Source organism: Chiloscyllium plagiosum, chromosome 12, assembly GCF_004010195.1.
Source record: "Chiloscyllium plagiosum isolate BGI_BamShark_2017 chromosome 12, ASM401019v2, whole genome shotgun sequence".
NCBI lineage: Eukaryota > Metazoa > Chordata > Chondrichthyes > Orectolobiformes > Hemiscylliidae > Chiloscyllium > Chiloscyllium plagiosum.
In genome coordinates, this window is record NC_057721.1 from 12420735 (window position 1) to 12434850 (window position 14116).

The following is a 14116-nucleotide window of genomic DNA, read 5'->3' on the forward strand; positions in this document are numbered from 1 at the left end:
TTTATCCGAGGTTGAGTATAACAGCAGCATAACTTCTGCATCCTTGTACTCAAGTCCTTTAGATATATTCATCACACTACCTCTACATCCAAATGTTGATGGAACCTCAAAGTTTGTTATTTTGTAACTGACAAAAAAAACAATGTAATGAGTATCTGTCTTGAACCTAGGTTTCATTGAGAAGCTTTAGCTGCATCCCATCAAAAAATTAACTTGCGGTATTTGGAAATGCTCATCTGAAAGTCCTCCTGTCTAAATTTGCTGTGCTATCTGTCTTTATATAAGGATCACAGAATCCAGTAAAATGCTAGATGCCTGACTTAACTAGCTATCGGATTCAGGTTCATCCCAGTTTTTTACCCTGCATAATTGGGCATGTTGGAGATGTGGTGGGTTTGTTCAAGACATGAGTTTCAGCAATAATAGTAACTGAGTTAACTGTTACAGGTCTCTGGAAGCAACTTTATTTGAAGTGAATAAAGTTGGGTGACTGAATTTTGGAATCTCAGAATTGTTATGGCATGGAATGGCGATGGAGGTAGGTTCAAGAGAGGCATTCCAGGCAGGCAGTGGTGGTTATTTGAAAAGTGTGCAAGGGAAACAGGAAAAAGCAGGAGATAAATACAAGGTAATGGGACTGGTGCAGACATAATGGGCTGAATAGCCTCCTTCTATGCCATAACAATTCTGAGATTCCAAAATTTAGTCACCCAACACTGTTCACTTCAAATAAAGTTGCTTCCAGAGACCTTTAACAGTTAACTCAGTTACTATTATTGCTGAAACTCACGTCTTGAACAGCCGTACAGGGTATCTTCCATCACCCTTGGTTTATTTTCCCATCACATTAAATCTATGCCATCTTGTTCTTTTCTTTCTTTTATTAACGGGAACAGCTTCTGTTCAGTTCCCTCAGCATTTTGAATACTTGCATCAAACCTCCTCTCAGCCTTCTCTCCAAGGAGAACAGTTCCAACATCTTCAAACCATCTTCATAACTGAAGTTCCTCATTCATGGAACCAGGGATGTGGGGTAAACCATTTTGGACAGATGAGAATTTTCTTCATTGAGAGTGGTGAGCCTGTGGAGTACACTACCACAGAAAGCTGTCCAGGCCCAAAGCATTATGTATCCCAGAGGAGCTGGGTATAGCACTTTGTGGCTGAAGGGGTCAAAAGATACAGGGGAAAAGCAGGAGTAGGTTATGAAGTTGGATGATCAGCCATGGTCATAGTGAATGGCGAAGCAGGCCCAAAGGGCTGAATATCCTCCTCCTCCTCCTCCTTTTTCTATGTGATCACTTAGTTTCGTGAAAAGATTTGATGTCCTGCATAATAGCTTAAGAGTCAGGCAAGGTTTTTTTGTCTTAATTTAAAGAATGATAATTTGGTGTGGTTTATTGAAAATGTCTTATCAAGCCAACTATGGAATTTAATTGCCTTTGTTGTGTATATTATATAAGTGAAAGTAATCAAAACCCCATGAAGCAAAGCAGAATAAATATTCCTTTTTATTTGTGTGATTCTAGTATGACCATGAGTAGGATTACTGGCTGTGAAATGGTTCGATTAAATGACCTACTAAACTGTTTCTTGTTAATCACAGAACATTTTAACTGGGATGAGTACTTAAAGGAAAATGGAGAAGTCCCTGCTCCTTCACATTGTTTTAAACAGGCAAGTAACCACAGAAACTGAATTTGGAATTGCAATCAGTTTGATACAATTTCATCATGACACATTTCTGATGTGCATCTGCATGAAGTTATTAGTTTAAATGACAAGAATAGTACTGTTGAAAATATGAGCTTAATTGGCTACATAGCATATATCCTCATATTCACATATTCCTAGAATAGAGCTGGACCTGGGATGCATTCTGTGGATGTCATATAATGTCCCTTACCCCCGCCTCTAATGTCCAACTTTGGCAGTATTCGACAATGCCAGAAACATGCTTGGCAGCTTGAGCGTGTTATTTATGCTCGCAAACAATGTGAAGGTCTGAGCTCAAATTGGAGTAACTGTTTATTTTTCCCATTCGAGGACATCTTGTTTCTACTTAAGCTTTCAAACTGTACTTTGGAAGTTTAATATGATTTTTCTTGTTTCCAGTTGCAAGTTGAGTGGTTCTTAATTGTTCAGCATTAATCACTGTTAAAATATTTCTTGTTTGTTCTAACTTTGAGGGTGGGAGAGCATTGCTCATACAGTTGGTGTGGGTTTAACCTAGGTTTGCAGGGTTAAGGGCTATGGAATAGAGGTACAATAGGGGGTGATGTGCAGACAGAGGGAAAAACAAAGTTGGTTTAGAAGGCATTGTGAATATGGTCAAATTAAGGCTGTCAAAGCGGGGTCGTATTTATTTTGATGTAAGGAACCTTGCAGTTGGGTTGAGGGTATTGATTAACACTTGGAAATGTGATATCATGAGTATCATAGAGACATGGTTGAGGGAGGGACAGGATTAGCAGCTCTATATTCCAGAGTATGAAATCTTGAGAAGAAACAAAAGGGTTCTAAATGAGGTAATGTAACCTTGATCAAGATGTCAATGACTGCAGTAGGGATGGATGGCATCTTAGGTTCTTTAAAAAGGCTCTTAAAGTAAGGCTGTGGAATTAGTTTTTATTGTCACATACTGAACGAGTGTAGTGAAAACAGTTTATACGTCACCACTTAGTGTCATCTTGGGTGCAAAGATATGTATGTACTGCTTCTATAGTTACACAATCTTAGAAAATAGAGAAATAAAGTGTCCAGCATTGCAGAAGTAAAACTTCTGAACCACAGCCTTCCAATCCATGGTACTACACTGGTACCTAGCCTCCAGACTGCATTGGGTTTCACCTCTTGGATCACGAGGCAAGGACACCGCTTTTGACCACTTGCCGAGTCAGGCTGCCATGCCAGGAGGCTGCTAGGTCAGGCTTGTATGTTGCCATGCCACATCATGCTGGGAGGCTGCTGCACCAGGCTGGGAGGTTACCGCACAAGGCTGGACGTTCACTGTAGCATGTCAAATTGGGAGGCCACTCTGCCAAGAGGCAGCTGCACCAGGCTGGGAGGTGGTAATAGTACGCTAGAAAGCTATTATGGGAGGCCGCTGCATCAGGCTGAGAGGCCACTAAGGGAAGCTGTTGTACCAGGCTCAGAGGTCTCTAGTCATTGGAGGCCTGGAGAGAAGAATAATAAGAAACTTAGAGGATAAATGAAGAGGAGGAAGAACAAGAGCGCGGAGGAGCTCTGGCTGGAGCGTCCTACTCCGTTGCCATCTCATATTGGCCATATGGGCAGAATTTAAAGGAGTAATCACTTTGTGCGTATAATGTAGACAGAGCAAAGTCAAAAGGCAGATATATATACAAATCTCAGATGTGTAAAAGAAAAAGAAGGAATAATCCCAGTATGAATTGGAATAAGAAAGATTTCAAAGGCCTCAAAAAAGGTGTCCAGGGGAGTGTATTTTGCAAAAATGTACTTCATTCTTTATATATACATAGTTAATGAAATGTTTTTGTACAGTCTTTGCACATGAAGCAAGTAAACACTAGAAATTTGGCAATCCCAGGAGTTGTAAAAGCAAACCAAGGCATTTCTTGGGACATACATTTAGGCACCAGGAGGGTCCGATAACTGAACGGACTCCCATTGTACTTTGGCAGGAAGACCTTATGGTGGTCTTACCTCAACGTGCCTTGGTGCTTGCACCTCCCAACTTTTAGTGGTTCCTTCGGCATGTAGTCCTGGACCTTTGGAATGTGCCAGTCTGCAACACTTTGTCGGGGTCAACTCCTTTTCAACTGGAAGGCCAGCAAGTTTCAGGCAGACCAAAATGTATGTTTCACCAAGTTGATGGCGTTCCGGGTGCAGTTCATGTTTGTCGGTGTGCATTCTCGGGAACAGACCATAGAGCACAGAGTCCTGTGTTATGAGCTGCTCGGAATGAACCTCAATTAAAAACCATTGCATCTCTCTCCAGACTACCTTTGCAAAGACGCATTCCAGAAGGAAATGTGTGACAGAATTGTCCTCTCTGCAGCTCTTTGAGGGCAGCATGTGATGCTGTTGACAGATTGTGTGTACGTGAAGGATCTCGAAGGTAGTGCCATTCTCACACCAGCCAAGCTATGTCTCAGTGCTTCTCGGAAAATTCAGACCATGAGGCATTTTGCCAAATGGCTTTGACAGTCTGCTTGGGAATCACCTGACAAGGTCAACCCCATCCTTTTCCTGAAGGGTCTCGAGCATGCTACGTGCTGACCACTGCCAAATGAGGACTTGTGGTCCAAGTTGTTTTAATTCACAAAATGTTTCTATGAGGTACAGGTGTATGGGACAGTGTACTTGGAGCATTTTGCGGCAGAGAGGCCAGACCCCTCCTTTGTAGCACATATGTGAGGCAGGTAGAACATCAGTAAGCAGAGGCACTTGGTATTTGCGTACTGCAGAGTTGATGCAGCCACAAATGAAGGTGGCCATCAGGATGAGGATAGAGTAGGCCCCCTTGCCCAGTGCTTAACATGTGATGTCCCTGTGGACCCAATCCCTCTTTGACCTCTAAATGAAGTATAAGATGGCTTAGGTGACTGCAGTGTCAAGAGTTCGTGGATTGGCACAGACCTGTGCAATATACAGCAGAAAAACCAAGAGGACCTCACACCTGATCAGATTTTTAAAGCTCAGTTTCTGCCTCACCTTGGTAATATGCTCTTCCCAAGGTTTGGCACATGCCCTGGCCCCTCCGAATCATATACTCAGCACCTTCAGGTAACTTGTCCTGATGGTGAAGGGAATGAAGGATCAGTTGGCTCAGTTCCCAAAGAATGTGACCTCACTGTTACCTTGATTTACCTTTGCACCTGAGGCCAGTTCGAACTGGTCGCAGATGCTCATGAGACTGCGCACTGTCAGCAGAAGATGGCAATGTTATCCATGTCAATGAGGCTTTGACCTGGGGGCCTCTGTTGCTTCTGTCACCCCTCAAATTTACATTCTTCCTGATGGACTTGGCAAAAGGCTCTATGCAACACACAAGCAGCATAGAAGAGAGTGGGTTGCTCCGCCTGACTCCTGATCGGATTGGGAAGCTGTCTGGTTCCTACCCATTGATTGAGACTGCACTACTGATGTTGATGTAGTAAAGCAGTTGGATCCAATTGCAGATACAGTCCCCATAGCCCATTTTGCAGAGTACATCTCTCATGTAGGTGTGCAATATCCTGTCAAAGGCCTCCTCATGGTCCAGGCTGATGAGGCAGGTGCCCACCGCCATCACCCTGCACATACGTGATCGTATCCATAAGGCTTTAGTTCTTCCTGCCCGGTACAGTGCAAGTTTGGTCTGTACAATCCAAAGCAGGTGGCGCTCTCCAAAACCTAGCAAAGTGGAAATGTTAAGTGTTGGATTCAAGGCTGCCTTCGGGTGGTAAATCAATTATCTTGCTATGATTGAATTTCTTTTCAGGATTTGGCACTTCTGGATTGCTCTGACATGCAGTTTTCTCCAGAGTTTTGACTGAAAGTTTTCAACTCTTGAACTTTCTTACGGACACTCTTGGTTTGAAACCCTGTTCTGAGGGCGTAGTTGTGAGATATCTTGTGGTAGTTTAGCTGTTGTAAGGGTGTACACAGATAAGTGACTTTGAAATTTGTGTTTAATGGCTTCTTATAGAACTATGCAGAGAAAGATATTTGTTCAAAAAGTGTATTTACATTGTGTGCTCACTTCCAGCCAAGAACACCACCCACCAATGAGTTCAAAATAGACATGAAACTTGAGGCTCAGGACCCAAGAAATGTTACCTCAATTTGTATAGCTACTGTGGTTGGCATATCTGGAGCAAGGCTACGATTACGATTAGATGGGAGTGACAACAAAAATGACTTCTGGCGATTGGTTGATTCATCTGATATACAACCTATTGGAACTTGTGAGAAGAACAGTGGAATGCTGCAGCCTCCACTTGGTAAGGTTATAAAACTTCTGCTTGAGAGAGAGCGATCTATCTTTGCAAGTTTTGAGAAGATTTGTAGCTCAGGTTGAAGTTTTGGATGTAGGTTGCTCGCTGAGCTACAAGGTTCGTTTCCAGACGCTTCATTACCCTACTAGGTAGCATCTTCAGTGGGCTTCAGGCAAAGCACTGCTGAAAATTCCTTCCTGTTCCTTTTCTCAGGGGGTGGTAGATGGGGTCTAACTTGATGTGTTTGTTGATAGAGTTCCGGCTGGAATGCCATGCTTCTAAGAATTCTTGTGCATGTCTTTGTTTGGCTTGTCCTAGGATGGATATGTTGTCCCAGTCGAAGGGTCACATCGAGTGAGACCCCATCTACAACCCCTGAGAAAAAAAACAGGAAGTGACTTCACCAACCCAAGGAAACCCAAACATATAAATAGAAAGCAGGAATTTTCAGCACTGCTTCACCTGAGGCCCACTGAAGATGTTACCTAGTAGGGTAACAAAATGTCTGGAAAAGAACCTTGCAGCTCAGCAAGCAAACCTACATCCAAGATCTATCTTTTAACAAACCTGATAATGTGTATTTCATAAAGCAACCAATCAATATGTTGGTACCACCATTATATGTAAGAAATCTGAAAAGTTTGTTTTTAAAGTGGTTCTGTTTCACGTTAAAGAAATCGCCAATACATGTTGTTTTAAAGAGCTGGAGGCATACCAGTTTCATGGGGTTTCTGTTCACTGCAAATGATTTGTGCCAAAACTGAAAATTGACATCAACATTGTTTAGGTTTATCCCAAAATACAAAAAGCACGGATAGCATGAAAATAGCCTTCCCTGAAAAAGAATTGATATAATTATTTGTGGCATTCTGCAAGTCAGGGTGATGGATTGTTAATAAGAATGAGTATTGGACTTATCTGGGAAGTGTCACTTTACATTTCAGTGCACATTATATTATTGTAGTAATAAAAGTTGAGACATACTGCAACAGAAAGGTAATAATTATTTGCATCTCTACTCCAAAACGGAAACCAGATTAGTTCAGAATATGTTGAAATTTACGAAGACATCAACAGGTAAATGTATTTTTTTATGGGGGAGAGAAGATTATTGACAAGATTATGATGCTGGTCTTTAAAATACTGACAAATGTTAAAGATGTTAAAGAGCCCTTCTTGCCAAGTGTTGAGCTCCTCAGTGTTCTGGATCCATATCCTGACTCAATCGCATGGGCTAGCCAATGCTTCCCTTCGAATCCATGCTCCAGTTATTTGAAATTCCTGGGCCTTGATGCTTTTGCAAAGACCTTCTTTGTTTCAGCATCCACAGGTAAAATGGAATACTGTAGATTGAATTGATGACACTACATCTGCTATCACCAGTTTGAATTATGTCTGGACTGTTGAAGGGGTTTGCCTTCTCTGGGCAATTTGCAAAAGATTCCTTTTTGAGAAAAAGACCCTTCCAAAAATGTTTTTACTGCTAAACAGAGGGCACTAACTGTAGAATGCTTTGTCAAGCTCTGAACCTCATCAGAGGCTAGAGGGCATGTAACCGTGTAAATGGCCTTGATCCTAAGTGCAAAATTAATCACAGGTCTACATCCTTGTAAGGGGTAGAACTTCATCCATGCTAAAGATTCATTGGCATTCCAGGTGAACTTAAAGATCCTATCACTTTATTGGGCATATGAAGTGTTTTTTGGAGTGGACCTTTCTGCTACTTCAGTGTTGGCTAACTGATTTGTTTATTTATTTGTTCATTTTTTTTAATGAGTGAACAGGTTTCAGAATGAATGCTTCATCCTGGCCAATGTTTCTGTTGCGAACACTAAATGGAGCAGAAATGGCCCCAGCGTGCATATTTAAGAAGGTAACAAAATCTTTTTAAATGATTAGCTAAATTTGTAACATTTTTAAATTATGCTTGGTGCCTCACTGCTTATTGGATGTTTGTAATAAAGTTCATTTTCTTATTGTGTAACATATCCTCTTAAATAATTAGGCTGCACATGGTCCTGTAAAATAGTGCTTGTCTTAGAAGTTGCCATTCTGTAAAAAAATTAACTTGTGCTCTTTTGTTTTAGTGACGTGAACATGATGATTAAAGTTACATTGTTATTCCAACGGAAAACTTGGACTGATTTTACCTATTAAAAAACTGATAAACCATGCAGTAGTGTACAAAAAACCCTTGAAGTCAGAAATTAATTCTGAAAACTGGCGGGTGTGGGAAAATATAGACCAAAGGGCCTGTTTCCATGCTGTAGACCTCTATGACTCCCGGAATGTTTCAGTTTGAAGACTTTGACTTAAATCAGTAAATTGAGGTTGATGTTGTGTCGTGCTGAAGCAATGTTTGATTTTGTTTATTCATGGGGACTGTGTGTTACTGGTGATACCAGCGTTTATTGCCCATTCCTAATTGCCTAGAGGGCTGTTCAGAGTCAAGCACATCACTGTGGTTCAGGAGTCACGTTTAGACAGACTAAGTAAGGACAGCAGGAATACCTTCCTAAATGACATGAATGAACCAGGTGGATTTTTTTGATAATTGAGATGGTTTCATGGTCATCATTAGACCCTGAATTCCAGATTTTTGTTAAAAATTGAACTCCACTGACAAGCTGGGATTCAAACCTGGGTCCTCAGCACATTACCGGTGTCTCTGGATTAATAGTCTAACAATAACATTGCTAAGTCCTCGCCTCCACTATGTGCTGCATTGCTGGAGACAACTGTCTCAAATGAGCGAAGAACCTTAGCCTTCAAAGGTGCGTATAAAAGATTTGCCAATATTTGAAAATCAGACATCAACCCTTTGCCACTATTCAATTGGAGAAATGCTGTATCTCCCGCTGTCTCTCACCTCCCAAAAACAGAATGGAAGATAATGATGAGGAGCTTGCTCTTCCAATCTCTGGTTTCTTCTATTCTATATTTGGTATAATTAGCTCGCAGTGAATCCATCAGCAAATGTGAGAGTGAAATAATCTGTGATTTGGTGCAGTCAGATGATCGACAACAGCAATGTCACGGGTAGCCACAGTCACTGGCAACAAGAATTGAGGTTAAAGGGTTGGGGAGCAAGGCTCAGGGCCAATACTGGTGGGAGTGATGTGAGGAGTAAAGTTCAGAACTGCGGGTAACTATGCAGGTGAACTAATCTAGAAATGTTCCTGTGCATGACTTCCAGACATTGTCATCAGGTAGAATTTACATATGATGCCATAGCAAGTACAGCACTGCATGCATGCTCTTTTGAAATGGGGCTCAGCAAAGGAAGGAATAGGGAAATGGGAGTGGGGAGAAGGAGAGAATCAGCAAACACTTCCTTAAAATTATGCTTTAAAGACTTCAACTTAAAATTAGCAATTGGGCCAAGGTATTGCTTGGGTGTGGGTGAAGTATCACCAATGGAAGAGAGGAGTTTATTCTATCAGCTGCTAATGTCAATTGTTACTCTACTGCAGTTTTGGCTTCTTTCAGTGGTTATTTTCCTGTTGTATAAATTAAAATTCCCTAAACTCATCAAATTGTGATCCATCCATGTGTTTTGGATTTCTGTTTAGTGAAAGAAATGATGCATCAATCATTTATCTGCAAGCATTCTACATTGACAAAAGTTTATTGCACATCTGAAAATGTTGAATATAGTCGCAGCCCAGAAATGCTGGATTCTATTTATTAAAAGGAATAACAATCCATGTGTTCTATGTTAAGTTCATGCATGCACTTCGGCAGGGGAAAAATACTAATGTCTTTTCTGTTTGAGGAACCTCCAAGTCCTCAGCACAATCATTTCAAAGTTGGGATGAAACTAGAAGCAGTGGATCGAAAAAACCCTCATCTGATTTGTCCAGCAACTATTAGTGAAGTGAAAGCCGATGACATTTTCATAACATTTGATGGCTGGAGAGGCGCATTTGATTATTGGTGCAGATATGATTCTCGTGACATCTTTCCAGTTGGATGGTGTGGCATGACAGGCGATGGCCTTCAGCCACCTGGAAATAGAGGTAAGGTTTTAAAATAGATTGTCATTTTGTACGAAGTTTGCCAAAAACAGTATTCTAAATTGTGCAACATTTTAGACTAAAATTTCAGAAGATCTCTTGTAACTCTTGTGCTACATTGTGCACATATAATTTTATCAGCCTGTCTATGTTACATTAATATATTTGATGTCTATAAACTGACATTGCAGATGTTGCTAAAGCCCATGTAGTTGACCTCTATAGATCAGTAATTCAGTTTGTTTAAAATGAACATTGTATAATATCTTGCTTTGAAGTTGTGGATGAATGCTGACTAATTTGTAGTTTTCTGCTTCATGTATTTTCTATGCTCTGTTCCAATAGTGTTTGTTGGAATACACATTATAGGCAGTGTAGAATAATGTTCCTTTTATATTTTTGCTCAACTGTCATTTGATTTGTGGTGTGTGTATGGTCCGTTACCCTTCAGTGTAAATAAAGAATTATATTCAAGGAAAAGGACTTGTCATTGTACATCCCTTTTGAGAAAGGTCTGTAGGGTATTACTTATCAGTATAGAGCTATTGAACTTTTTCATTAATATTATAAAGTTAGTCAATGGTTGGTGCTCTGTAGTCCTTGTATATTTTCAGCCATGAAATTGAGTTTTTGTGTTAACTATAGGTTTTATGAAAAAGTCTATCATAGATTGCAAGTATCTATCATATTTACTAAGTGCACATTACATTGTTTAAGCTTAGAGTCAAATAACCTTGGTTGATTCGTTTATTTTACTGATAAAAGCAAAAAATAATGATTTATTCAACAATGGCAATTGTCTCAAGGGGGCTACCAAAGCAGTTGGGGCCTGGTGAAGAAGGCTGCCAGAAGGGTTGTGTGGGAAGGGAGTCTGCATGATGAGGGTAGTGAAAAGGGCTGCAAAAGGAGTGGAGTTTGGAGGAGGAGGCTGAGAGTAACACTTCAGGTCAGGTGCAAAGATGTGGTTACCAGGTTTTTGACAGAATAGCTGGAGAAGAGAAGGAAGCTGAAAGAACAGGTGTAGGAAGTGGGCTGTTAAAATAATAGGAAGGAAAAGACTGCAAGAGGTCGGGTTGAGGAGAAGGTGATGATAATGGGTGGGGCTAGGAAGGAGGTACAAAATTGAGTTTGAGGTGAAGGAGACTAAGAAGGAGAGTCAGGAAAGTGGCTGAAAGGGGCTAGATGGAAGGAGGCTACATGTATGGTTGGAATGGGAGAAGAAAGCTGTAAGAACAGAGGGATGGGGAAAGGGAAGAAAGCTGTGAAGGGGTATGGAATGAGAAAAGGAGGCTGCAAGAGAGTTTTGGTGAGAAAGAGAGCCTGAACAGTTCAAATGCAAGAGGGTTTTGAGATCAAAGAAGGTGCAGGCGGGCTTGGGAGTTTGGAGTCGGATGCATGTAGTTGGGAGAGGGAACATGTGAGGTAAGAGCAAACGTATTTGGCCCTTTTGGCCTACTCTGCCTTTCCTAAAGATTATGGCTGAGCTGTTTGTATTCTGAATTCTGTGTTCCCATCAACTCCAATAACCTTTGATTCCGTTTTTGAACAAGAACAATCTAACTTTGCCTTAAATATTTAATTACCCTGTCTCCACTGCCTTCTGAGACACAATTCCTATTTCACATCTTCTCAGAGTAATTCTCTTAATCTGTCAAAAATAAGGCAATCCCTGATTTTAAATCAGAGTTGAATCAGCTCTGCACTGTCCCTAAGGTAAATCAATCTTTTCATGTCCACCTTGTCAAGATAGTCAGAATCTTGTACACTTGAATCAAGTCACTCTTCTAAACTTCAATGTAAACAAGCCCAGCCTACTCAAGATAATCCACAAGTTATTTTAAGATAACCCGCTCATTCCCGATTAACTGCCTCTGAACCTACTCCATCCTTCCTTAAATATAAAAATCACACAACACCAGGTTATAGTTCAATAGGTTTATTTGGAAGTACTAGCTTTCGGAGCGCTGCTTCTTCATCAGGTAGTACTTCCAAATAAACCTATTAGACTATAATCAGATGTGTGGTTTTTAACTTGGTCCATCCCAGTCCAATACCAGAACATCCACATCATGGCTGCCTTAAATAATGAGACCAAAACTACACATACTATTCTAGTTGGTGTCCTACACAACTGATGCAGAGCCTCTTCTTTTACATTTACATTCTCTCTTCATGAAAGATAGCATCCCATTAGCAGCCTTGATCTTTTGCTGTACCTGCATACTAACTGTGTCTCATGCATTAGAGCATCTGGATCCCTCTGCATTTTTGAATGTTTGCAGTTCTATTACGTTTAATAATGCTCTTTTTTTTTTTAAATTCTTCCAATAAGTGTGAACAGCACCACTATTTATCACATTGGACTTCATCTGCCATATTTTTGTCCATTTGGTCAACCTGTCTATATCACACTATTATCTTCACAGTGTACTTTCCTACCTGGCTTTGTCATCTGCAGATTTAGCTGCCATATCTTTGTTTCCCACATCTAGGTCATTGACGTGAATTATAAAAAATTGAGACCCCAATACAGATCTCTGTGGAACCCAACTCATTACATCCTGCCAATCTGGAAAAGACTCATTTATGCATGCTGTTTTACTTCAGTCAATCAATATAGCAGATGTACCATGCCAGTACATTACCTCTCTTACCATGAGCTTGTACTTTACCCCATGACCTTTTATGTGAAACTTTGCCAAGACCTCCCTAAAACGAAAAGGAAAATAAGAGGCCAAAGTGGACTTGGGGTTCTTCAAGAGCAAACCTTGGGAAATCATGGGGAAAGAGGTAGCAGTGGAGGAGATAAATAAATACTTTGCAAGACTTTTTATGGTTGAAGACACTAATAACCTTTCAAAAATACTAAATTATCAAGGGACAAAATGGAGATAGGAAATAAATACAATAACTGTCATGAGTGAAGTAGTACTAGAGAAACTAATGAGGCTAAACGCTGACAAATCCCCTAGACCTGATGAGATGCAGCCTAGGATTTTAAAGCAGACCACAACAGATGGTGATTCAGAGGTAGTAAAATACCAATAATCCCCAGATTCTGGAAATGTCCCAACGGATTAGAAAACTACCAGTGTAACACCTTACTTAAAAGAAAAGATGACCAAAGAAGGATAACTAGAAGCCAGTTAGCATGTCTATGATTGGAAAAGTATTAAGAGTCTATTATAATGGATATAGAGCTAAGTATTTAGAAATGTATAATATAATAAGCAGAGTCAGCATGATTTTGTGACAGGGAAATCATTCCTGACAAATATATTAAAATTCTTTGAGATGGTAAACAAGCAGATAGATAAAAAGGGAAGCAGTAGATGTAATATATCTGGATTTCCAGAAAGCATTCAGTAAGGTACCACACATAAGGCTCCTCAATAAGATAAGGCCAGGGTGTCAGGGCTTGTATGATAGCATGGGTAGAGGATTGATTAAATCATAAAATAGACAGTTGTGAGAAAGGGCATTTTCAGGGTGGGTTAAGCTGTAGCTAGTGGAGTACCACAGAAATTAGGGACTACAGTACGGTGGCACAGCAGTTAGCACTGCTGCCTCACAGCGCCAGAGACCCGAGTTCAACTCCCGCCTCAGGCGTCTGTGTGGAGTTAGCACATTCTCCCCGTGTCTGCGTGGGTTTTCTCCGGGTGCTCCGGTTTCCTCCCACAGTCCAAAAATGTGCAGTTTAGGTGAATTGGCCATGCTAAATTGCCCGTAGTGTTAGGTGTAGGGGAATGGGTCTGGTTGGGTTGCGCTTCGGCGGGTTGGTGTGGACTTGTTGGGCTGAAGGGCCTGTTTCCATACTGTAAGTTATCTAATTTACATTATATGTTAATAATTTTGGATGAGGGAAGTGGATGTATTTTGACCAGCTTTGTGGATTACACAAAAATAGGTGGGATGGCAAGCAGTGAGAATGAAAGTCTACTGAGGGATAGAAGAGAAAGTGAGGACTGCAGATGCTGGAGATCAGAGCTGAAAATGTGTTGCTGGAAAAGCACAGCAGGTCTGGCAACATCCAAGGAACAAGAGAATCGATGTTTCGGGCATGAGCCCTTCAGGAATGAGAAAAGTGTGTCCAGCAGGCTAAGATAAAAGGTAGGGAGGAGGGACTTGGGGGAGGGG

General features: G+C 40.9%; 1 protein-coding gene across 3 annotated transcripts in view; it reads left to right on the top strand.

The window, feature by feature from the left end:
- scml2 (Scm polycomb group protein like 2) overlaps window positions 1-14116 on the top strand; it is a 113825-nt gene that overhangs the window by 57203 nt on the left and 42506 nt on the right. For all 3 annotated transcript variants that reach the window (XM_043700486.1, XM_043700485.1, XM_043700487.1), the window contains 4 exons: window positions 1607-1677; window positions 5735-5969; window positions 7748-7836; window positions 9739-9982. In XM_043700486.1, the coding sequence (XP_043556421.1) occupies window positions 1607-1677; window positions 5735-5969; window positions 7748-7836; window positions 9739-9982 (639 nt within the window). The remainder of the gene's footprint in view (window positions 1-1606; window positions 1678-5734; window positions 5970-7747; window positions 7837-9738; window positions 9983-14116) is intronic.